Source organism: Lygodium microphyllum, chromosome 4 (genome assembly GCF_053477565.2).
Source record: "Lygodium microphyllum isolate KBCC chromosome 4, Lygodium_microphyllum_v1.1.10, whole genome shotgun sequence".
In the NCBI taxonomy this organism is placed as follows: Eukaryota; Viridiplantae; Streptophyta; class Polypodiopsida; order Schizaeales; family Lygodiaceae; genus Lygodium; species Lygodium microphyllum.
Window position 1 is genome coordinate 179352170 of NC_141138.1, and position 26083 is coordinate 179378252.

The 26083-nt window shown below is 44.1% G+C and overlaps 1 protein-coding gene across 1 annotated transcript; it reads right to left on the reverse strand.

Moving 5' to 3' along the window:
* Positions 1–19731: 19731 nt before the first annotated feature.
* Positions 19732–21130, reverse strand: LOC148037967 (uncharacterized). Its single transcript, XM_087677000.1, has 2 exons — positions 20930–21130; positions 19732–20219 (listed from the first exon to the last, which is right to left on the reverse strand). The coding sequence occupies exons 1-2, from the start codon at positions 21069–21071 to the stop codon at positions 19954–19956; spliced, it is 408 nt and encodes a 135-aa protein (XP_087533126.1). The 5' UTR covers positions 21072–21130; the 3' UTR covers positions 19732–19953.
* Between the last annotated feature and the right edge of the window lie 4953 nt (positions 21131–26083).

The window sequence follows — 26083 nt, forward strand, 5'->3', positions numbered from 1 at the left end:
TGCCACCAAGTATGGGCGTAACCCTAAAGATGAAGAGACGTGAAATAAATCTTGGCCTCTTCACTTCTAGGATAAAGGGTGAAGTACAATTCAAGCTTATTGATCCACTCCTCCCATTCTGAAGGTGAAGCATTATCTCCTTTGAAATTAATGATAGTTATCTTTTCCTTATATTCTTTGTCATTGTAAGATGGCTGCCCATGAGAATGTCGTCTCCATGAATCTTTATTCCATAAATTTTGCCTAAAAGTAGGTGTCCCAAAACTATGAGATGAAGGTTTTCCATTTGAAACATGCTCTTGGTTTGGGATGTCATGAGCTGATCTTTGCTCATCATGCCTTCCACTTCATGACCTTGATTGTTGACTACATTTCCTTTTTGTGTATTTGAGGGCTCATGAAAAAAGTCTTGTAGAAGGGGGTCACATCCATGATAATCATTATCCCATCAAGTGTTGTATTGTTCCCCTTCATGTTTGTGATTATCCTTAAGGCTGCTAAACTGAGGCCTTGGGGTATGAATGCCATGAATTTGTGAAGAATGATGGTTGCCCCTCACTCTAGATGGAAAAGAGTGTGCATAACTAGTTGAGACTTATCTTTGGTTGGATAGAAAGGATTACCAACAAAGGAAATTGCATGGGAGTCTTCAATAGTTTGAGGTTCCCTTTGTAGCTTGCTTCCAATTTCCTTTATGTCTAAGATGAGTTCTTGAAAGAAGGTTTTGTTGCTTTGCTGCAAATCAGAGCTTCCTTGATTTACTTGTGCCATCCCTTGCAACAAACCTTGATTCATATTGTAATAAAGCATAAATGCCTTAGTCTAGGGTAAGTATAAAATGTAGAGGTGTAACATGTGTAGCATCTTTTTGCCAATTTACAAACATTACTTGTTTGATTTCTCAACCTCCCACCATCTAAGAGGGTGAATACTCTTGGCCACCATAGCTTGGGGTGCATACCTTGTTGCATCCTCTCATCATTTGATTCTCAACCAACATTGGTAATATCATTTCTTGCCAAGCCCCCTTTGCTATGGCTTCTTGGCATTTTATGTCTATTTCTTGTATTTCAGTTTAAAAGCTTGCTGTGGAATTTAGCATTACTACATTGGTATCAAAGCATGGAATTTGATCCATTGGAAGTTTCATTTTCTTGGAAAATTTAGTCATTGGGATAGGAACCAGTTAACTGGAGCACCAAGATTTGGTCACAGGGTTTGGTATAGTTCAAACCGTGACTAGTCAAAGTTCTCTACAACAAGAAGATCTTGAGGAAGATGGAGGTTCTTGGCCAAAATAGCAGGACATGGTCAAATGGAAGTCCATTTTGAAGGCTTTTGACCCTAACTGAAGTCTAAATGGGGTTAAAGTGGTTAAATTGATATTACTTTTTGGGGACAAATTCTCTCTCTTCTTCCTTTCAAGCTTTTCTCCAAGAATCCATGGAGTCAATTGCTGAAATCTTCTTCCAAGAGCTATTTTTCCCTAAAGAGACATCATAGCCTGATTTTGTGTCAAGAGCTTTAGATTAAGTACCATTGCACTCACCATTGATAAGTGTGATTAGTCGAGACAACAGGCTGAATCAACGCATTTTGCGTTGAATTTCCTACTCATTTTCTCCATGTTTTTAGCAGCCAATGGCATCATCTATGGCTTGTACAATCCATAATCATCAATCTCTGAGTCTCCAATCTAGCATACTCTACTAAAGCCCATCCTCTTGAGAATTCTTGGGCTTGCAAACCCTAGTTATGGTAGATTCAGGACAACAATGATTTTCTTCAAATTTCTTCAAAGAATCAAAGGGCTTTTATTGTAACAAGTATCCTAGAGCTTCCTTAACACTCAAGGGACCGACATTGAAGCCTTCTTGGAGCTTCAAAATATGGTGGCTATGGAGTCAAAACACGATAGCAAGCTTCAAGAATCCAATTCTTGGATTATCTTTTTTAGTTTCGTGGGGATTTTGTTGTCTAAAACCTCGAGAAGGTTCAATTGAAAGTATTCTTCAATAATTCGGTTTACATTGGAGGAATTCTTAAAGTTTCAAAGCATTTTCAGCCCTTTGTACATGGCAATGTCTAAAAGCTCATGGAATCCATGATTTTAATGAGAAATTACAAGCATCAAAGCTCAAAGGATCTTCTCCAACAATTACTGTGGATTTCTATCAAGTTTGTGACTTCTTTTGATTGCATTGGAGCAATCTTATTGATATGGAGCTAAATATAACTTGGGAGCAATCATATTGGACAAATACTTTTTGAAGATTGGTGTGGGAGCTTTCGCTCAACCACCAAGATGCACGGACCGCTTATTGTTTCAAGCGTTCCAAGCTGAGCACTAATGGCTACCTCTCACATAGCTGACGCACCATCCATATCTACGGGTGTAGTGAGCTTACCTCCATGCCGATCGAGTTACCTCCTCTCCCACATACTCCGGTAGCTCCACGATTCAAGTACAAGCTTCAATCAAGCTCCATCCTCAAGCTCCACACTCCAAGCTCCCTCACCACGAGCAAGAGAAGAGAAGAGAAGGTAAGAGAAGAAGAGAGGAGAAGATGGAGAGCTTCTCCTCCCCGGTTCCTCACTCTCACACACTCACTCCTTCACACTCTCACACTCCCTCTCTCAAGCACAAGCTCAAGCAAGCAAGAACAAGAAGAAGAAGAAGAAGAGGAGAGCCACTTTTGGCCACACACAAGAATGATCTTCTCATTCACTTTTCAACTTTATATACAAAACCCTAGATCCCTTTTGGGCAGTCATCCCCTTATCCCCTTTTTTACATGGCCAGCCGTGGCCTTAGGCCCTTTTTCCCATTGTCCTTCTATCTTCCTAGCTTCCTTTTCACCGCCTATCTACATTTACAAATTGCATGGGTGAGAGCCCAGCGCTCTTTAAATTAAATCACGATGTGCTTGTACTCTTTTACAAAAGTATTGACTTGCGCTTTTCCTCGTGCGCCTTTTCCCTTATTTAGAACTTTTCTGTGCTTCTCGTGTTTCTAGATTTTTCTTGGCGCGCCTTTATCTTCCATTTCACTTTGCTTTGGCCTTTGTCTTCTACTTTAGCTTTTCCAAAATTTCCACCTTATTCATCTGACGGTTAACATTACCCCCCTCTTAGACGAGTGCCAGTCCCATGGCACTCACCGTCAAAGGTAGCAGGCTTGAGCATGCATCGAAGATGTGGGTGGAAGGAATATCGGTGGTTGCCGTGCAGGAGTGTTGGTGGTGCTGTGGAGGAAGGTCGTTGGGGGCACATTGGTGGCCTAGGTGGCTGGTGGTAGGGTTGTTCTTTGTTGGGGATTGACTGATGGCCAGCACAAGTGTTGGTTTGTTGGGGATTCTGTACATGATGATTCTTGGCAAGTTTGCAGGATGATAAAGGATAAGAATTCAGAGTTGGGTGTCAATGAAAAGTGAACGACACTTTTGTTGGAGTCTTCAATACCTGTAATTGAGAACCTCTCATAGGTGGTCTCTCCCTAGGGGTAGTGCTAGTCTTCTCTATCGTGCACAAGACATAGTTCAATTAGTTTGGGAGACAGGTCAAACTCTAAGCGAGCTGAGAGTAATGTCCTGCACTTGAGGACCCAAACTGTGTATATATTTCGATGCATATATTATGTGAGTGCTCGTGCATACCTAGATATTACGTAGTTAGAAGACCGCAGGCTGGTTTCTCGTAACGATGTGTGAATGAAGCAAAGTTGTCCATATTGAGAAGAAGTACACGTAAAGTGTATGAGACATCATTTGCATTGTGACTACACGACGTAGCATAATTGAATACAGGGATACTGCACTTTCGATAGCTGGGAGCTAATGGACTTGCTTGATGAGGATGGTGTACTTTTCATGGCCATTCGTGCGATGCTTACCACAATTGAATGCAATGGTATTAAGGCAAAGTGCAAGAGGGAATCGTGCGAATGGGTCAGGGTAACAGATCTAACCACCCATAGGCGAGACAAGCTCCCTAGGTATGCCCTACCCTTGATGTTCCCTGAATAATTATGGGTGATGTTAAAGGGCTAGGGGACTAGGGATGGAGCCAACCGACCAAGGTCACTGGATGTACCTAATTTGAGGACCCCTAGGTGTTGTACTGTGATCGTGGATGCTTCGTATCTTTTTGTTTTTTCTTTTTTTTTCTTTTTCTTTTTTTTCTTTTCTTTTCTTTTCTTTTTTTTTGCTTTTTTGTTTTCTTTTTCTTGTGTTTTTTTTTCTTTTTTCTTTTTTTGGACTTGCCTAAGTACAACCATTGCAATATGTTGAGGCTATCAGCCTTTCAATGGGTTGGGGAATGTCAAGCTTCGAAGGCTCAGGAAATGGATACTACAATGATGATTGTGCCCTAGCCTCGTTGTTAGAGAAGCAATCGTTGAGATGGGGAGATACACTTGAGATATTGCAACCCTCTTTGGAACATGCGATGTTGGTACGATTGGGGTATCAGCTGCCATGATGAGTGCCCGGCGCAGAGTGTAACCCAAAAAGAGGAAGTGGTTAAGATCATGCTTTGTGCCATGCGATGTGGGCACTCGCACATGTGATTTTTGCTTTTGGCAGTGTGGCTTTGTCACGGCTCTTTGTGGGGTCAGTGGTCTTGTAGTGACTTGGCCATTGAACACTTTCGCACAAAGACCTATGTCATCCTGCATCCACTTGTCACTTCATGAGAGTACATGCACGGCTCATGCCACAAGTATAACAAACCAGTGCAACACAAGGAGACATCACTTATCTGAATTCCATGGTGTTGACTTAGATACTTATCACATGCACTTGATTTTCTTTTTCTTTTACTAAAGACGTGAAACATAGTAAACACAGATATGAAAAGTTTGTACAATTGGGGAACATCTCAGTACGTAACCCTTTTAGAGACAAAAAGACATGGCGAGGTAGCATTTGATAAGCCTTTTACATAACATGGGGCTACTCTATTTGTATGAGGCGGGGCAAGTCTAGGTGGTCAGACGACTGAGACTCTGTTGGTGAGGGGCTCCTGTGAGGTTGGGCAGGGGAGATGTCACTCGGGACCTGAATGGTGTAGTCCCTGGCCGCAACTATTTCCAGAATAGTTTTGAACAATGCATCAAATTCCTGCTTGTCTCCAGCTTCCCTCTCCTCTTTCGAGCACCTGGTGTCCGAGCGTCTGGTGGGAGCTTGCACGATTGGCATTGCCATGCTCCATGTGCTCCCTTGAGCTTCTATTCCCCTAGCATGGGGATTTTTTGGCCTACGTCCGGGGCGGTGTTGCTTGGGGCCTCATTTCTTTGCATACCTTTTAAGGGTAGATACGTGGCATTCCGGCAGAGGAGCTTGTGCTACATGCTCCCTTCGACGGTGGCGAATAGCATCCTTACAGACCAACTGCACTGGGTGCTCCATGTTGACTACCGTAGGGGGACATGCAATATGCAAACCAAGGATTAGGCCTTGAGGCATGATAAAACTGTTTGCATGGAAGGGATTATACAGTGGTTTATCAGGTGCACATGACGAGAAGGGGAGAGGTGAGGCATGCAGTGTTTGTTGTAAAGGGATGGCCCCCATGATGATGCTCATTTGGCCTCTAGCCATTATCAAACCTTGGCTCATGCTAAGTTGCGTGGACTGGTTGTCATGGAGTGGGGCAGGGCTCATCCTCGGAAGGATAGATCGGAAAGGGGGAAAGGTGTATAGAAAGGGACGGTACCCTGTCTACACCATCAAAGTTGTTGGTCACTCAGGGCTTCCTATGGTGGTAATGAGGGTTGCATTCCCTCCACCTAGAGGCGGGAATGGTCACACAACTTCTAAACGTGTGGTGAGAGGAGGACCTGAGGAGCTTAGCCTGTTGAACCCAACTCTTCTCCTTGCGCTTGACTATCATTACTTGTGTGTGTTGATATTGTCTATACAGGGTCACAAAATTCATTTTTTATTTATGTCTATATTTACAAATCCATGTCACTTCACGAGGATAAAAGCCAATTGTAGAACTTTGGATTGTACTGGAGTGTGGCACACGCATCTAGTACTAGTGGTAGCTTACTCAATACCAATAGATATTTTGCAGCATCGAGTAGCATGGAACCTTATCTGAGTTTACTGGCAACATGTAACTCCTTCTCAGTGAGAATCTTATCAGATAGAGAGTTCTCTTGGCTATTTTCAGTTAAGTCTGTATCTCGAATGGCAGTCAGCACTCGAAAGAAAGTTGGTGCCACATAGGTTGGGTCTCTTTGAGATCGCCATTTGGCCAATTGCTCCTTTGAGACTGTCATGATCTGGGCTCCTAGTTTGGCCATTGCAACGCGATTTTCACACCAACGTTGTTCAAATTGACTTTAACCCTCTGATTTTTGCTTTAGTTGCTCTATCTCTAAGAGATTTGGTTGGCAAGGCACATCATTGAATGTTACAGTTAAGCACAGTTCGTCGGCTTCCTCGTCAGAGATGAGTCGCATGCGTTCATGGAGAAGCCTGTTATAGTGCTCGTTAAGATGTTCTTGCTCTTCCGAAGATAAGGGAAATGACAAGTATTCTTCAAGCTGCTCTTTAGGGAATGCGCCCATGTCTGTTAGGACATAGACATGTGTGAACACTTTGAGCTTAGCATCCAACTCGATTAAGCATTCCGCGACACTTCTATGTTCAACGAGGGCTTGCTCGGTTGCTATCTCATGCAAGGTTCTAGGAGTTTGCCTAGGCTTTAGCATAGCTGGGGGCTCAGGCCTAGATGAGCAAGTTTGGTCAACGCTAGGATTTCTTATGCTCTTGGGGTTTCAATGTTTCTCCTGAGGCTTTGTCATTGCGTCATGGTTCTCCTTGGATGTGATTGGTATAGATTTGTCACCCTGTTGTGACAGTGTTGTATCCACTCTTGATTGGTCAATGCGAGTTTTGTTGTCGGTGGATTGAGTATTGCAAGCAACCATTGATGGTAACAACTGCTTTGATTTTTCAGAGCACACGGATGTGTCTGAGGTTTCACTGCTACTAGGAGAGGCATTAATGGGGTCATTGGTGGATGGACTTGATGCTTTATTCCTTAGCTCTCTAGCGCTCTTGGTGTCAATGTTCTTAGGGTCCACAACCACCTGTAACTGCTCTTGTTTTTGCAGTTTTCTCCTCATTTTCTTGGTCAGTGAGGGTGTATCTCTCAATGATTCAGGACCCTGGACTAGGTTAACCATTGATGTGCTTGGTTGGGCCTCAGCATTCTCTTTCTCTAGTGTGTCCTTATGGGACAGAGCCATGGCCTATTGAATAGACTTGCTAGGTTGTGAGGGTACAACTGCCTTCCTTTTTGGAGAGTCTAGCTTGTCCCTTCTGTTTAACTCCTCCAGCCTAGAATTTAGGCACTTTGGAAGTGGTGTTGTCAATGAAGTTGGCCGCCGCGACACCTCCTCCACAGGTAAACTACTAATAAGGACACGTTCTGCAAGGGGCATTGTCACGGCCAAGGGTTGTGACTGCTGTGATCCCTGATTGGAAGTAGTAGCAACTAGTTCAGTGGACTTGCTACTATTGGTGGATTGCAATGTCAAGTCCTTAGGTTGATTGGAAGTGGTTGTGTCTTTTTTTGCCCTTAGAGCATTCACTTGCGTAGATTGAGTATCAATTGAGCTAGCCACGGTGGATTGCACAGGCATATCCTTAGGTTGAGAGCTAAAAGTGGTGTCATGTCATGCCTCTTGGACATTTGGAAGCTCTGATGTAGGTAGTGATTGGGATTGAGTAGCCGCACTTGACGATTGTTGTGCTTCCTGTGTCCGTTTAGGGGAAGAGGGTGTAGGAGATTTGGGACTCCTAAGTGGCTTTGACACTGGTTGGGAGATTTGCTCATGGCTGTTAGATGATTTTGCTATTTGCTTTGTTGAGCATTTAACCTTTCCATGAGCAATGTTGTGCCTATGATGCCTGCTATCCTCTTGGGATATCAAAGGCTCCTTAGGCACTAGTGGCTTTTGCGTATCCTCAATGATTACATCTGATATCGACTTGTCAAGCACGCTAGGCTGAGGATCTACCCTCCGATTGATCCCGTTCCGTTTCTTGATTTCAAGTATCAATTGAGCTAGCCACGGTGGATTGCACAGGCATATCCTTAGGTTGAGAGCTAAAGGTGGTGTTGTGTCGTGCCTCTTGGACATTTGGAAGCTCTGATGTAGGTAGTGATTGGGATTGAGTAGCCGCACTTGACGACTGTTGTGCTTCCTGTGTCCGTTTAGGGGAAGAGAGTGTACGAGATTTGGGACTCCTAAGTGGCTTTGACACTGGCTGGGAGATTTGCTCATGGCTGTTAGATGATTTTGCTATTTGCTTTGTTGACCATTTAACCTTGCCATGAGCAATGTTGTGCCTATGATGCCTGCTATCCTCTTGGGATATCAAAGGCTCCTTAGGCACTAGTGGCTTTTGCGTATCCTCAATGATTACATCTGATATCTACTTGTCAAGCACGCTAGGCTGAGGATCTGCCCTCTGATTGATCCCGTTCCGTTTCTTGATTTCGAGTATCAATTGAGCTAGCCACGGTGGATTGCACATGCATATCCTTAGGTTGAAAGCTAAAGGTGGTGTTGTGTCGTGCCTCTTGGACATTTGGAAGCTCTGATGTAGGTAGTGATTGGGATTGAGTAGCTGCACTTGACGACTGTTGTGCTTCCTGTGTCCGTTTAGGGGAAGAGGGTGTAGGAGATTTGGGACTTCTAAGTGGCTTTGACACTGGCTGGGAGATTTGCTCATGGCTGTTAGATGATTTTGCTATTTGCTTTGTTGAGAATTTAACCTTGCCATGAGCAATGTTGTGCCTATGATGCCTGCTATCCTCTTGGGATATCAAAGGCTCCTTAGGCACTAGTGGCTTTTGCGTATCCTCAACTATTACATCTAATATCTACTTGTCAAGCACGCTAGGCTGAGGATCTACCCTCCGATTGGTCCCGTTCCGTTTCTTGATTTCGAGTATCAATTGAGCTAGCCACGGTGGATTGCACATGCATATCCTTAGGTTGAGAGCTAAAGGTGGTGTCGTGTCATGCCTCTTGGACATTTGGAAGCTCTGATGTAGGTAGTGATTGGGATTGAGTAGCCGCACTTGACGACTGTTGTGCTTCCTCTGTCCGTTTAGGGGAAGAGGGTGTAGGAGATTTGGGACTCCTAAGTGGCTTTGACACTGGTTGGGAGATTTGCTCATGGCTGTTAGATGATTTTGCTATTTGCTTTGTTGAGAATTTAACCTTTCCATGAGCAATGTTGTGCCTATGATGCCTGCTATCCTCTTGGGATATCAAAGGCTCCTTAGGCACTAGTGGCTTTTGCGTATCCTCAACTATTACATCTGATATCTACTTGTCAAGCACGCTAGGCTGAGGATCTACCCTCTGATTGGTCCCGTTCCATTTCTTGATTTCCACCATGAGGGGCTCGGTCACTCCACTGTTGTTGACTCGAGACTTGGTTTTTCGTTTAGATCTCCTCCTATGCTTCTTTGCTCTTGATATGATTGGGCCTTTGGTTGACAAGGGAGGTTTAGCAAGGGGTTTTGGTACCCGAATCCATTGGTTACCTACATAATACCCTTGATCACGTAGCAATGCTTTGGATATCCATCATGGCATTGTGCTGACCCTCCATCGATGCCTTCGTCTATAAGGTTTGGGCTTCTTTTGGGGTCTTCTACGATATTTGTAAGTCCAAAGCCCGTCCTTGGCATTGTCTCCTTACCTTCTTGTTTCAGACATGGCCTCACTTACTGGTTCTCATTGTTCGACTTGTGCTTGTATCAATTCTTCCAACAAGTCCTTGCTCTCATTAGCAGGCTTGACTGTTATGTCAGCACTCTCATTGCCTTTCCCTCGAGGTTCAATGAGGTCACCCTTGCTAAAGGTTGTGACTATCCTCACACCTAGTAGTGTTAGATGCATCCTCTGTGTTTGTTAACCTCAACACGAAGAAAGCAAAAGGAAACAAAAAAGATGCATGTCAAAGGCGGAAAAAAGGTAGCCCCACTGAAGAAAGAAGAGGAGAAAAGGCCAGAAGTGCAAGGGCAACCTTAAAAGTCCAAGGGAAATGCATAAGGGGAAAGGCGCATTTTAAAATATAAAGGCGCACCCTGAAATCTTGTAAAAGAGTGCCAGGCGGTGGAAAATCCAGAAAGCTAAAACAGAAGGTAAAGACAAAGGCCAAGGCAAAGAGAAACGGAAGACAAAGGCGCACGAGGAAAAGCGCAAGTCCAACTATTGCAGAAGAGCGCAAGTGCATCATGGTTTAATTCAAGGAGCACCGGGCTCTCATCCGTGCAATTTGTAAATGTAGACGGGCGGTTGAAAGGAAGCTAGAAAGATAGAAGGACAATGGGGAAAAGGGCCTAGGCTATGGCCGGCCATGTAAAAAAAGGGAAAAGGGAATGACCGCCCAAAATGGATTTAGGGTTTTGTATATAAAGTTGAAAAGTGAAAGAGAAGCTCATTCTTATGTGTGGCCAAAAGTAGCTCTCTTCTTCTTCTTCTTCTTCTTCTTCTTGCTTGCTTGAGCTTGTGCTTGAGAGAGGGAGTGTGAGAGTGTGAGGGAGTGAGTGTGTGAGGGTGAGGGACTAAGGAGGAGAAGCTCTCCATCTTCTCCTCTCTTCTTGTCTTCTCTTCTCTTCTCTTCTCTTGCTTGCGGCAATGGATCTTGGAGTGTGGAGCTTGAGGATGGAGCTTTCTTGAAGCTTGCACTTGGATCGTGGAGCCACTGGAGTGTGCAGGAGAGGAGGTAACTCGAACGACACGGAGGTAAGCTCACTACACCCTTAGATATGGATGGCGCGTCGGTTATGTGAGAGGTAGCCATTAGTGCTCGGCTTGGAACGCTTGAAACAATAAGCGGTCCGTGGGTCTTGGCGGTTGAGTGAAAGCTCCCACATTTTGGTTCCGTTGCCGGGACCAACGGATTCAAGTCTTGAGCGCTTGCGCACTTCGAATCGAGCACTGGAGTAGGGTTTTCCCCGAACCGGTGCTTGAGGTAGATAGGTAGGAAGCGAGGGGGTTGAAGATGGTATTCGATCTCCTTGGCAAGTAGGTGTTTTGCTTTCTTGAGATTTATGTTGTGGAATGAAGTAGTGTAGGAATTTACTTTGTGATTGGATGCATTAGGATAGGAAAAAACAAAGAAAAAGAAACAAACAGTAGGGTTCTCTGTTGCTGTATAACAGGCTAAAACAGGGAAATAGGGGCACAGATCCTTGGAGTGCCGTTCGATTCGAGCACCACAGTGGTTCCAGGCATGTTTGGCATTCCCTTGTAGTGTCCTGCACCTATCTGGAAGGCACTGGACGATTCGGTGTAGTAGACGTCAGCCTAGAGGCATCGCGTGCAACTCGCAGGCCGTCGTCCGCACCATCAGACTAGGCCGTCTGAGTCCCAGAATCGGACGTCTGATTTTGAGAATTGGACGTTTAGACAACCGTCCGATCGGACCAACCCGTCCGATTTTGAAAATCGGACACTCGGACCACTCGGACACTCGGACTTGGACCAACCCGTCCGATTTTGGAAATCAGACCACTTAGACTCGGACGCTCGGACAACCGTCCGTCGATCGGACCAACCCAGCAGACTCGAACACTCGGACACTCCGACCACTCAGAATCGGACCGTCCGACTACTAGAATCGGACCACCCTGTCCGATCCGATTCCGAGAATCAGACCACTTTGAGAATCGGACCACTTTTTCGATCCGAGTCCTAGAATCGGACGTGACCAAAATCGGACCACTGGGCCGATCGAACCAACCCAAAATCGGACGTCCGATTCTGATAATCGGACTCCTGAAAATCGGACATCTGAGAATCGGACAAAAAATTGTCAAAATCTGGCAGATATCTAGAACATAAATTTTGACACATCTAAACCCCGAGATTGACCCCAAAGGCTACTTAGAGCTAAAGGCACATGATAGATCCATCACTGGGTTAAAATTTAGAGCACTTAGTTCAAAATTTGGCTATAAATGGTCCTCCAAATTGTGCATGGCTTTTACCGTAACGGCCCTGTGGGCCGGGGGGACTGCCCCCCCGGACCCCCGCAGAGGGGGCTTTGCCCCCTCCCCATCTCCCCCGAGTAGGTTGGAGAGAAAACACGCGCAGTGAGACAGGTCTTCCAAATTGGACCCTGGTGAAGTGATGGCTCTACACCAGCATGGAGTCTCACTTGCAATAGAGCAACCAAAAGGCCATGCCCGAACAGAGAGTAACAGAGACCCTAGAACATCAATGGGCCAATCTAGCCATCAAGGGAAAAAAGGCCACACCACGAGAACACAAAGACATTGTGTTCAAACCGTGTCTAGTCAGAGCAAAATGCAACTTCAGCAAGCTACAAATGCGAAGATGACTAAACATGACACTCTTGACGAGAGACGTACCTTGAATAGCACTGCACTGACAATCCAAGACAGCAGTGGAGAATCCACATCTGGTAGTGCAGTCGAGAACTCAAGGGCATCTGTCAGAAGGCTTAAATTTACAAGCTAGGACCCGGAAGATGAAGACATAGTACCACCTGCTTATCTTAGGGTCAAACTCACCGCGAAAAGAGAGCATACTATCAACGCTCTGATTGATGAAGGAGCAGATTTTAACATCTTGACCTATGAATCATGGACCCTACTAGGCCAACCAGAGCTCACGCCGACTAGTGCAACTCTTAGCCCTTATGGGGGACATCCACAAGCACTCATAGGGAAGTGCAAAATCCTTGCGAAAATTGAAACGGAAAGCTTGCCTATCCTATTTCATGTTCCTCCAAAAAGTGCTAGCTGCAGGAAGGAAACCCTCCTAGGAAGACCCTTCAAAAGGGTAATCAAATGTGAGGCTGACTATGTAGCACAGAGGATACACCTGACACTACCGGGTGTGAGGATAGTCACCACCTTTAGCAAGGGTGACCTCAGCGAACCTCAAGGGAAAGGCAAGGAAGGTGATGACATAACAGTCAAGCCTACAAACGAGGGCAAGGACTTGTTGGAAGAGTTGATACAAGCATAGGTCAAACAACGAGAACCAATGAGTGAGGCCATGCCGGAAACAAGAAGGTCAAGAGACAAGGCCAAGGACAGGGTTTGGACTCACAAAAATCATAGAAGACCACGAAAGAAGCCCAAGCCTTATAGGCGAAGGCATCGATGGAGAGCTAGCACAACGCCACGATGGATATCCAAATCATTGCTTCGTGCTCAAGGATACTACGCAGGTAGCCAATGGATTTGGATACCAAAATCCCTTGCTAAACCGCCTCTATCAGCTGAAGGGCAGAGTGCCTCAAAAGCATGGCACATGAGGAAATCTAAGAGAAACTCTAGATCTCAAGGCAAGAAACCAGACATGACTGTTCGAAGGAAAGAGCCCCAGCCTAGCATGCTAAATAGATAGATGTCATACGTAGCCATTGAGCACACACAAAAATCGTTAGTGCCCAAGGAGCCTTTGATTCCCCAAGGGGAGAACAAGCATCATAGGCACAACATTCCTCAAGGCAAGGCTGATCGCTCAACAAAGCAAATGGCGCAATCATCTAGTAACCTCGAGCAAATCATTCAGTGAGTGCCAAGTCCACCTAAGAGTCCTAGATCTCCTACGCCCTCTTTTCCCAAACAGACAACACAGGAAGCACTACAGCAGTTGTCAAGGGCGACTGCTCAATTCCAATCTCTATGTCCATCTAAGCTTCCAACCGTCAAAGAGGTGGGACATGATGCCATCTGTAGCTCTCGACCCAAGGATAGGCCTGAGCCACCTAATGCGACTAGATCAGCTCATGATTGATCTACACAAATGAGTGCTCAAAGGCCAACGAAAGACACAACCACTTCTGATCACCCTAGGGACTTGACGCCGCAATCCACCAAGGGTAGCCAGCCACTGAACTAGTTGCTACTACTTCCAATCAGGGATCACAGTAGTCATAGCCCTTGGCCATGACAATGCCCCTTGTGGAACGTGTCCTTAGTAGTTTACGTGAGGAGGAGGTGTCCCAACCAAATCCCTCAACAACTACAGTACTTTCAAAGTGCCTAAAGCCTAGGATGGGGGAGTTAAACGCAAGGGAGTTGGTTGAAAAGCTAGACTCTCCGAAAAGAACGGCAGTTGTGCCCTCACAACTGGGCAAGGCTATTCAGCAAACCACAGCTATGTCCCATAAGGACACGCTAGAGAAGGGAAATGCTAGGGCCCGACGAAGCACAAAAACGGTCGATATAGCCCAGGGTCCTGAGTCATTGAAAGAGGCACCTTCATTGACCAAGAAAAAGAGGAGAAAGTAGAGAAAACAACAACAAATGCGGGTGGTTGTGGACCCCAAGAACTTTGAGACGAAGGGCGCTAGAGAGTTGATGAATAAAGCATCGAGTCCATCCACCAATGAACCCACTGATGCCTCTCCTAATAGCGGTGAAATCTCAGACACATCTGTGTGCTCTGACAAACCAAAGCAACAGTTGCCATCAACAGTTGCTTGCAACACTCTATCCACTGACAATAGAACTCACATTGATCAATCAAGAGTGGATACAACGCTATCACAACAGGGTGACAAATCTATACCAGTCACATCCGAGAAGAACCATGGATATAGCAGCAAAACCTCAGGAGAAACGTGAGAACCCCAAGAGTATAAGAAATCCTAGCATTGACCAATCTTGCTCATGTAGGCCTGAGCCCCCAGCCATGCTAAAGCCTAAGGAAACTCTTAGAACTTTGCATGAGATAGCAACTGAGCAAGCCCTTGTTGAACATAGAAGTGTCACAGAATGCTTAACTGAGTTGGAGGCTAAGCTCAAAGTGGTCGCGCGTGTCTACGTTCTTGCGGACATGGGCAGGATCCCCAAGGAGCAGCTTAGAGATTACTTCACCTTTCCTCTATCATGGGAAGAACAAGAACATCTTAATGGACACTACGATAGGCTCCTGCATGAACATATGCAACTCATCCCTGACGAGGAGGCTGACAAACTGCACTTAACCGTAACGTTCAATGAAGTGCTCTATCGATCGAATCTCATAGACATAGAGCTACTACAGACGCGAACATGAGCATGGGGGCCATTCCTCTACAATAATCACCGCATGCCTCACCCCTCCTCATCTTGTCATATACGCTTCATAAACCACACTAAAATCCCTTCCATGCAAACAGTTGTATCCTGTATCAAGGTCTAACCCTTGGAGTGCCTCTTGCAGGTTTCCTTTTGCGGCGGAACGCATGGAGGATCATGGAGATCTAGCATGCAAGGACGCTCTTCGCAGAAGGCGAGAGCATGTGGCATGCGCCCCTCCACTGGAGCGCTATGTGCCCACCATCAAGAGGTATGCCAAGAAGCGAGGCCCTAAGTGACACTACCCAAGGCGAAGGCCGAAGAATCCTTGAGTCAAGAAAGTCGAGACTCGAAACATGCAACAGGTGGCAGCACTAGTGGTACACACTCCCAGCTCCCGCTCGGGCCCCAGATACTCAAAGGCAGAAAGGGCAGCTCGGGAAAGCGAAGAATTCAATGAATTGTTTAAAGACATTTTGGAAACGATAGCGGCCCGAGACTACACCATTCATGTCCCGGCCGACATGTTCCCTGCCCAACCCCACGGGAGCCCCACACCAGCAGAGCCCCAATCACCCGGCCACCCAGACTTGCCCCGCCTCGTACAAATAGAGTAGCTCCATGTTGTATAAAGGGCTTATCAAATGCTACCGGGCCATGACTTTTTGTCTTTAAATGGTTAAGTGTTGACATGTTTCCGAAGTGTACGAACTTTTCATATCTATGTTTAATATATTTCACGTCTTTAGCAAAAGAAAAAGCTAATCAAGCGCAGGTGATAAATATCTAAGTCAACACCATAAAATTCAGATAAGTGATGTCTCCTTGCATTGCACTGGTTTACTATAGTTGCGGCATATACAATGCATGGACTCTCATGAAGCGGCAAGTTGATGCAGAATGACACAGGTCAATGTCTCGAAGCGTTTCACATCCAAGTCACCACAAAACCACCAACCCCACAAAGAACCATTATGGAGGAGGTGACAGGAATACCAAGAAACAAAAGCCATGATGGAAATGCCACTAGAAGAGAACCCAAGGACACCTCTACAAAAGCACATATTGCGACTGAGCATGGCCAAAGCATGATCATCGATTACCTCCTTCTTCTTGGCCAAACTCTATGTTCAGGCAGGAGCCACGCTCTCAATAAGGGCGAACGTCTCTTCATCATCAAGGATTCAATTCGCAAGATGCTCTGCCCTTGACCATGCACAGCTCACTCCAAGTGCTATCTCAATTATTCGATATCTCACATGTTACAAAGAAATTTGCAAAATCTCAAGTGTTTCTCCTCACCTCAACAATAGTTCCTCTAGCATCAAGGCTGGTGACAGAGTCATCTCTGTAATAGCAATTCTTCATAGCCTTTGAATCCCAATATTTCTCAATCCAAATGAAAGGCTAACAGTCTCAATGTATGGCATTGATTGTATTCATTTTTCCCACCAAAAAAAAAAAGAGAGAAACAAACAAACAAACAAACAAAAAAAATGGAGAAAAAAGAAAAAGAAAAGGAAAAGGAAACAGAAAATAAAAGAAAAGAAAAGAAAAGAAAAGAAAACAAGAAAGAAAGAAAGAAAGAAAAGACACGATCACATCACCTCACCTAGGGGTCCTCAAATTAGGTACGTCTAGTGACCTTGGTCGGCTGGCTCCGTCCCTAATCCCCTAACCCTTTGTATATCCCCCACAATTGTTCAGGGCACATTAAGAGCAGGACATACCTAGGCAGCTCGCCTCGCATATGGTTAGACCTGTCACCCTGAACCACTTGTACAATTCTTTTGCACTCATCTCAATGCCATTACAATCCACAGTGGTAAGCAAGGCATGAAAGACAATGGAAAAGTACACCATACCTTTCAAGCACTATAGGTAGTCACTAACTACCAAGAGCCAGACATCAAGCTCAATTATGCTACATGGCCATGACAAGACCATAATGATGTCTCAAGCAATCTTCAAGTGTACTTTTCCCGTCTTCATCGAGAAAATTTTCCACCAACTTAGCCCCTTGCTACACTAACCCATTGCTATACAAGGAACCAGGCCGACAATCTTCTGACTATGTAATATCTAAGTATGCACAAGCACTCACATAATATCTACACCAAAGTATATAAACAGTTTGGGTCCTCAAGTGCAGGACAATACTCTGAGCTTGCTTAGAGTTAGACCTGTCTCCAAACTACTCAAAATATGTCTTGTGCACGATAGGAAGACTAGCACAACCCCTTAAGGAGAGACCACATGCGAGGTTTTCCAATTGCAGGTATAAGGTGTTGTTCGCTCTTCCTCAACACTCAACTCTGAATGCTTGTCCCTTACCATCCGACAAGCCCGCAAAGAATCATCATGTGCAAAATCCCCAACCAACCAACACTTGTGCTAGCCATCAATACAATCCCCAACACAGAATAGCCCTACCACCAACTCCAACAACCTTCCGCCAGCCACCTTGACCACTAACAGGCCGCCAGGACCTTCTGACACACCACCACCAACACTTCTCCACGGAAACCACATGCATCCTTGTCACCCATGTCTTCGGTGCATGCTACAGCCTGCTACCTACGACGGTGAGTGCCATGGGACTGGCACTTCCTAGGAGGGGGTGATGTTAACCCCAACACGAAGAAAGCAAAAGGAAATAAAAAAGATGCATGTCAAAGGCGGAAAAAAGGTAGCCCGACTGAAGAAAGAAGAGGAGAAAAGGCCAGAAGTGCAAGGGCAACCTTAAAAGTCCAAGGGAAATGCAAAAGGGGAAATGCGCATTTTAAAATATAAAGGCGCACCCTGAAATCTTGTAAAAGAGTGCCAGGCGGTGGAAAATCCAAAAAGCTAAAACAGAAGGTAAAGACAAAGGCCAAGGCAAAGAGAAACAGAAGACAAAGGCGCACGAGGAAAAGCACAAGTCCAACTATTGTAAAAGAGTGCAAGCACATCATGGTTTAATTCAAGGAGCACCGGGCTCTCACCCGTGCAATTTGTAAATGTAGACGGGCGGTGGAAAGGAAGCTAGGAAGATAGAAGGACAATGGGGAAAAGGGCCTAGGCTATGGTCGGCCATGTAAAAAAAGGGAAAAGGGGATGACCGCCCAAAAGGGATTTAGGGTTTTGTATATAAAGTTGAAAAGTGAATGAGAAGCTCATTCTTGTGTGTGGCCAAAAGTAGCTCTCTTCTTCTTCTTCTTCTTCTTCTTCTTCTTGCTTGCTTGAGCTTGTGCTTGAGAGAGGGAGTGTGAGAGTGTGAGGGAGTGAGTGTGTGAGGGTGAGGGACCGAGGAGGAGAAGCTCTGCATCTTCTCCTCTCTTCTTCTCTTCTCTTCTCTTCTCTTCTCTTCTCTTCTCTTGCTCGCGGCAATGGAGCTTGGAGCGTGGAGCTTGAGGATGGAGCTTGCTTGAAGCTTGCACTTAGATCGTGGAGCCACCGGAGTGTGCGGGAGAGGAGGTAACTCGAACGGCACGGAGGTAAGCTCACTACACCCTTAGATATGGATGGCGCGTCAGTTATGTGAGAGGTAGCCATTAGTGCTCGGCTTGGAACGCTTGAAACAATAAGTGGTCCGTGGGTCTTGGCGGTTGAGTTTATTTTATTTCATAAAATAATTACTTGTTTACATTGATGCATGCGCATGTGATTATGTTAATGCTTTTCGTTTTCATCTACATTCCATGGGAACCCCTTTTAAACTTCCAATTCTACTCTCCTATTTTCACATTGTAGTGATAAGATGCAATACATTTTTGCTTTTTATTGTGATTGATTGTATCTAGTTGACTTTTTTTGCACTTCTTCAATGTCCCACTATTGTGAGAAAATATGGTCTATTTCTTAGACAATTCATGCATTATTTTGGACTCACAAGCACCCATGCTTAGGTCACCAATAATAATAATATGAATAGAGATTTGGTTCATTCCAAACTCACACTCAAGGCAACAACATAAACAAGACACACTACATATGTCACTAGAAAAAAAGAACTTTGCAAACTAGGAATGATCAATGATTATTAGTCTTAATAAGGATGTCCTAATATTAGTAGTGAAACAGATTAGTAATATCTCAAGAAAAGTTCTATATTCTTTGGTTAGTAGAGGGAGTGAGATCAATGTGCATGTGTACATGCCGTGGAGGGTGGGAATGTGAATTAAACCAGGCATATGCTTATGTATATTTGAGTTCGTATGCTTTAGAGGTCCTTACACTAGGGATTGGTGATCAGGTTGCTCACCTCCCTTGAACACCTTAAAAAAAATCTGATGCCTTTTTTGATGCTCATGAACACCTCGAACAAAAACTTGGTGCTCATCCCTATTAGCAAGTTTTGAGGCATATTCCTTACATCAACCTTGCATATTAGCTAATTAAGCATTAAAGTGTTTAGGATGTTTTAGACATTTGAAGTGCAATTTCTACCCTGCAGCTATTAGAGAACCTATGCACTAATAGGGGTGGATGTGCGTGTGTGTGTGTGTGTGTGTGTGTGTGTGTGTGTGCGTGTGTGCGTGTGTGTGTGTGTGTGTGTGTGTGTGTTGGGAGGACTAGATTCATGGAAACCTTAGGAATAGAGGGCTTGTAAAGACAACACTCCATTTGAAGATTTCTTAATTGAGCTACCCTTCATGCTTCACCTTAATATAGTATATGCCTTCTAACATTATTAGCAACTATGACATGATGCCATTGTGTCAATTCGGTGCTCACACATTTTTCATGATGCTCATAACAAGAGTAAGTGAAAGTTCATATGGCTAAAGAGCCTTCATTTACATAAGCTTAAATAGTAAGAATAACTAGGCAAAGAAGATAGACATATAGACAACGGTATCATGGTGCAACAATAGTGCATTAAGGCAAGTCTCATGGCTTAGGAGGAAATGGATACTTCTCTTTGGGGAAAGGGAATTTGAATTTGGGGAATTGGAATTTGGGGAATTTGAATTTAGGGAGTTTGTAAACAGGTGGTTCGTAGATGGGTGGTTTCTCCATGGGTGGTTTCTCCATAGGCGGTTTCTCCATAGGTGGTTTCTTCATAGGCGGTTTCTCCATAGGCGGTTTCTCCATAGGCGGTTTCTTCATAGGCGGTTTCTCCATAGGTGGTTTGTAGAAGTAAGTGGCTTGAGCATCTGCATTTACCCCATACCAAGTGATGTTCGTTTGAAATCAGCAAGCAAAAGGAGGACCTCATTGTAATAACAACTCTTAATCACATCTTTGAACCACCCAAACACTACCGGATAACTATTCCATAACTAATTTACCCGATACCAATTAATCCTTCGCTTAAATCATCAAAAGGGGCACCACATAACTGACTTAGGTTTGCTTTATATTATCTAAATGACCGTGTAGGCTTCATCCGAATCTCTGTGCTCCGAAGGGCAAGCCATACAAGATGTGAAACTTGACCTCGCATACGTCATGCAGCACTTATCCAGGCTGCCAACGGGCATGCCGCTCGTTGGTACATTTGTCATTAACGTCATTGCCAGTTGATGTTGGAGGCTCTTTGCCGTCAAAGCTAGGATATGAACAAGATTGCACTTGTTCTTGTTAGTCGAAGATAGAATATGAGCCACATATTCGCATCGTTTGAGTGCGGAATTCATCGGTCGGAAGCAGACGACGATTGCAAGCTGCGTGTGAAGTACGACGTAGCATAGAAAACATGCATGGTGGCACAAGGGATAGCGAAGTGCATTACGAGAATCCAGCGAGAATCAAAGATACTATCAATTAATATGGAGAAGGCCATTGATGAAGCATATAGAGCTATGGAGACCAACAGGAGAGCAGAGCTGAGAGGATGTACGAGTGAGCTGTGATAGTTAGTTACCTTTGTGTTGCAGGGCCTCAGAGACCTGCTGCTTGTACTCGCGCGCTGCTGCAGATCCGACCAAGCAGAGGATCATGAAGAGGGCCAGCAAGCCTATGCCTAGCCACGGCGCCGGTCTGCTGCAGCTGTACCTGCCAGCCATACCTAATAACTCTTGTTCCTGATTCTCTGATCTCTTTCTTTGCCTCTCGGCAACCCTCCTCTCGCCCCGCCGTTTTATATTGGGCCTCCATGGGATGATCTTATCGTGTCTGTGTACTACGCCTCTGTGTGTGTGTGTGTGTGTGTGTGTGTGTGTGTGTGGACCAGGGTGTGTCCATGTCTAGCTAGCTGTTCAGCCACCGTCTTTAATTGCGATGGGCCAGCCATAATTCCTTCCCCAGTCCTCCCATCAGCCTCTTTGTAACTCTCTCTTCATCTGCGTTTTGAGAAAACTACTAGCGTGGAGGTGCCCAAGGGCTGTCATGATCACATCCATGTTGCCCACGGAGTGGTTGTTGGCGTACCAGCTTACCAAGGGCACATGCCACAGTGCTTCTCCTAAAAGCTACGTGCTTGCTTCCTTACGAGGACAAATTGTCAATGGCAATTGTCCAGCTCCGTTAGTTGAGCAAATTTATGATGTGCACATGGAGAGCATTTTCAAGAAACCTTGAACGTTCGTAGCCTGTAGGTGTTTTCCATGGCTCTCATCAATGCCATTTCCGATTCTTTATCACTTTTAAACCTTGCCTCGAAACTTTGGAGGCTTTTTTCTCAAACCTTTACAAGTTCACTCAAACGGTAAACCTTGGTCCTTGGTGTTTCATGAACGCTAGATGATGCCAACGTGAACATGCTTCATCTTAACCTTTCCTATAGTGGTATTGAATCCAATGTTTCTTAACTTGCAATACATTCATGGCAAATTAAAAGCATGAAGTAAAGGCTTTGTTGTCAATAAGCAGTAATAATACCAGACCTTTGCAAGGTGCATTTGTAATATGTTCATAATTGAGCTCCACAATTCACACTTAAAAAAGTAGAAACAAGAGATGCAAGATTACAAAATCACATTCTCTCTCACACACAACCGTGAGCACTCTAACGTATTATCCACTATAACTATGTTGTGAAGCTCGTGGTCATGTGGATACCCAAAATTCCAGCATGCTACTAGAGCAAGCAACATCCTTAGATCTAGACCTTGCACAATTAGTTCTCTATTAGGACATCATTAGGCACTAATCTCTCTTCAGTACACTTCATTTTTTAAATCATTTTTCACTTGCCTTCCTTGGAGCCCTAAAATCTTTTACTCTCTCTCCTCTTTATTCTCACCCTTCATCTACTCACCTAAATTTTCTTCTCTTATTTTATCTCATCTACCTTCTTTAGAGTTCTTCAATTATCTAGATCCTCGTTCTCTTATATTCTTTCTTACATCGTCGCTTCACCTACTCTCTCCTTTCCTTTTTTTCCTTTTCATCTACCACTCTTTTGGGATTTGAGGGAGAGCTTTTGTGGGACCCTTCTAAAGAGAAAGAGGGAGAGATTCTTTACTATATTAAGGTTTTGTGAAACCTTAGATAGCTGAAAAAGCAAAATCAATAACATGTGATCAAGAGTGGATCTAGTCCAAAGAGAGGCTCCAATATGAAAGGTGACCTCCTATGGAGTCAAAACATCATAAGGTCTATCTCAATAGGCAACCATCCGCATCAATCATGGCTATCTCAATACCAATCCACCTAGCAGATTCCACATCTATGTCCACATTAGCTCAACCATCTCAACATAGAAAACAACAGCATCCCCATTCCATGCACACATCAAGGATCCCCTTAGGCAATTAGCGCACATCAGTGATATTTTTGTGATATGTAAGTTTTTTAACTAAGAAGATTTCTATTAAGGTTAATAAACTTAATAATACTTAAGTCTCCATTCACACCATTAAGGGCTCTAGCCCTTGACCATATTGAAGTCCCTCTTAGTGCCTATTCACACAAGAAGAAGCATTATTTGCACGAGCACTTATTTATGCCTGCTTTATTTTATCAACAAGAAAGAGCACAATATTTTGGCCCCAAAAGGCACGCCTTGAGGATCACAACAACTCAAACCCAATGCTTGATGTATATTCCATGAGGATATCATTCTATTTCCATATTGTAAAGCATGGGAGGGCTCCCAATACTATTATTGGCCATCAAGAGAACCAATACACAAGATGCTTCTACATCTAGATCTTGCAAAATTAGGACATCATAAGACACTAGTTATCACTCTTAGCACTTTTCTTTTTATCATTTTTCACCTACCTCCCTTGGAGCCTTCAAATATTCTACTCTCCCTTCTCTTTATTCTCACCCTTCATTTACTCACCCATTCTTATTCTTTCCTACATCCTCTTCTCTTAGTTTATATCATCTACCTTCTCTAGAGTCCTTCAATTACCTACATCATCATTCTCCTAAATACTCTCTTAAGTTTTCTCTTCACCTACTCTCTCCTTCTCTCTTTTTACTTTTCCGCTACCAATATTTTAAAATTTGAGAGAGAGCTTGTGTGGGCCCTTCTGAGAGAAAGAGAGAGAGATTATTTGCCTTATTAAGGATTTGTGAAACCTTAGAAAGAAAAATCAAAATCAGTAATAGGTGATCAAGATCGAAACTAGTCCAAAGAGAGACTCCAACGTCAAAGTTGACCTCTTGTGCAATCACAACATCATCAAATCCAAACTTATTAGGTTGCCATCAATGAGAACTTGTAGCGTGCCTGCCTATCGAGTGTCCAAGCACGTTTTAGCGGTCCATCAAGAAACAATTCTAGGTGTCACCATCGTGCACTCCCATGGAATGTTTCGTGGTTTGTCGCCTAGGGTTTCCAGAGTCCGCCTCCCAACGGAATGTCCACGGCCAAACCCACTATGATCGACCTGAAATTTGGGTTCCTAGTAGACAAAGTCTCTTGACAGCATCCTAGCATTGAATGTTTTGGATATCCTACTTTACGTAGAGATACCCAATCCGAAGCAGATCCATACCACACTTGGTTCAAAGAGAATGGGAAACGAGAGGGATGAGCCGCTCAACCTCTCTGCCCATAGGGTATAGTCCCATTCCGCTCCCCTAAAATTGCATGAATCAGGTTCTAACTTAACAATACCTAAAGTCATCGTTGGTAAAACCTTGTGAGAAGCCTCCCAGTTCTCTAGGACCACCCAGAACCCATTGGGGATTCCATCCACCCACTTCCCTTGATAGCTTTAGTTTTCTAATTAGGTCCTACCACATTTATTTGCAACATTTAAATTTAGCTTCATTAATTAATCCTTTTACGGAACAAGGTTCATTCACTAATTTACAGCACGGACACGAAAACAAAACAAGTAGTCCTTTTGACAAACAAGTTCCTTAACTTATCTTCAAGTTAATCTTTGTCTCCTACCCATACAGGAGAATTATGTATCCCTTCTGTCCAACAAAAGTACCTGGTCCAAATCACATGGCACCAAAATTTCCATCCTTTATCTAGAATAGGATCTTCCAATGCCTCCATACGTTGGGCTCATGGCAGTCTACAGCTCCGTTCTGAACTCGACAAGGGGTGTCCAGAGCTCCCCTAAACCCAAGCGACCTAGGAGTGAGACACACTTTCCGTGGTTGGCCTTTTCACCACTTGACCATCGGTCTGTGAATTGAGCAATGCCCTCTCGGGGTAATCCGCAGTCCGATCTTGGAGATGATCCATGTGTGCAAAGTATCATTCCTTAATTGATCCAATTAAGAATCAAGGCAATCAACCTAATGTCATCTTCTTTATCCAAATCACAATGTAACGATTAGTTGATTGAAAAAAAAACATTTAGGGTATTGTTTAATCAACCAACAAAACTAATCATATTTTTCCCAAACAATACAAGAATAGACGTGATAATAACTCCATCGCATATTTGCTCTCCCCCTTGGGATCAAAGAGCAATTCTATGCAAAATTTACTTAATACTTGTATGCACAATTCCTAATGTTATTCTTTTTACGATTATGCTATCCATAACCCCTAACCGATTTCTCTATCAACGAATAAGCCATACGCAACTAGTGCAATTAAGTTCCCTTGCTACATGCACTTTGCAAAATCCATCTTTTGAATATGTGAGAAGAGGTTTATCCCTTCCTTCCAAGTCCTATTTTCGTATGTCATAGCATGGGCCTAGTGTATCTCATGCGAGAATCAAAGAAAGCATCTAACAATTTAGAAAATACATTACTTACAATCGGAACCGCAGTTGGATTGGCAGTGATGCCTTCGCCCAAAGCTTCATTGCCCGTTGTAGGATTGCCATCCGCACATGGCATTCTTCACTTGGAGGCCATTGTCCACAAATAGACTTAAGAGATTAAGAAGGTAGAATAGATTCGAGATGGGAGAGCGTAAGAGAAGATGGCTAAGTCGAGGATTGAGATAGAGGGAATTGTGCAGCCTCTCGTAGTAACTCTTCTCTCTCTCTCTCTCTCTCTCTCTCTCTCTCTCTCTCTCTCTCTCTCTCTCGGAGGGGTATCCTTCTCTCTACCTCTCTCTCGCAACCTTTCAGGGTCTCCTTATGCTCCCTTGTGCCTCCCCATGCCTCATATTTATAATGAATTAGAGAGGAGGGGATAAGGCTGAGAACAAGAGTGGAGGGGCTCTTGGAAGACTCGCTGATGTGATGCTCAGATCATAAATCTAACGGTTGCATTGGCTCCAAAAGGGGGGTCAGACCCCAAGACACTTGTTTAGAAATCTCTCAGTTGACTCTTTCTTTTCTCTGTTCGAAGTGCTATCTACTGCCTATAGACTTCAATCGTGGCGCGCACGATTTTGCCAGTCACTTTTTTTTATCTTTTTCTTTTTATTAAATCTCCAAAACTAACTAAAACATCACTTGTCTTTTCTTTTAAATAATTTTCAATTCTATCTTTTTAGGATAAAATCTAAAATATACTAGTTTTTTTTTCTCAAAAATCTAATATTTTTGGACCATCCAAACTATACACATTAATACTAGTGATTAATATGGCTCATAAGTCTCGTTCACATTGTAACTTCTGTAAAGGGTGGCTACGGTCCTTGTCAATCCGAAAAAAATGTCAGTTTACGACTCTTGGTTTTTTTAATATATTTTTAATT

Excerpts from the sequence above, each read along its gene's own strand:
- LOC148037967 (XM_087677000.1), bottom strand. The coding sequence starts at position 21,071 with ATGGCTGGCAGGTACAGCTGCAGCAGACCGGCGCCGTGGCTAGGCATA. Across the intron at positions 20,220-20,929 it reads TGAGGCCCTGCAACACAAAG|ATGCTCAAGCCACTTACTTC; the intron begins GTAACTAACTAT and ends GGGTAAATGCAG.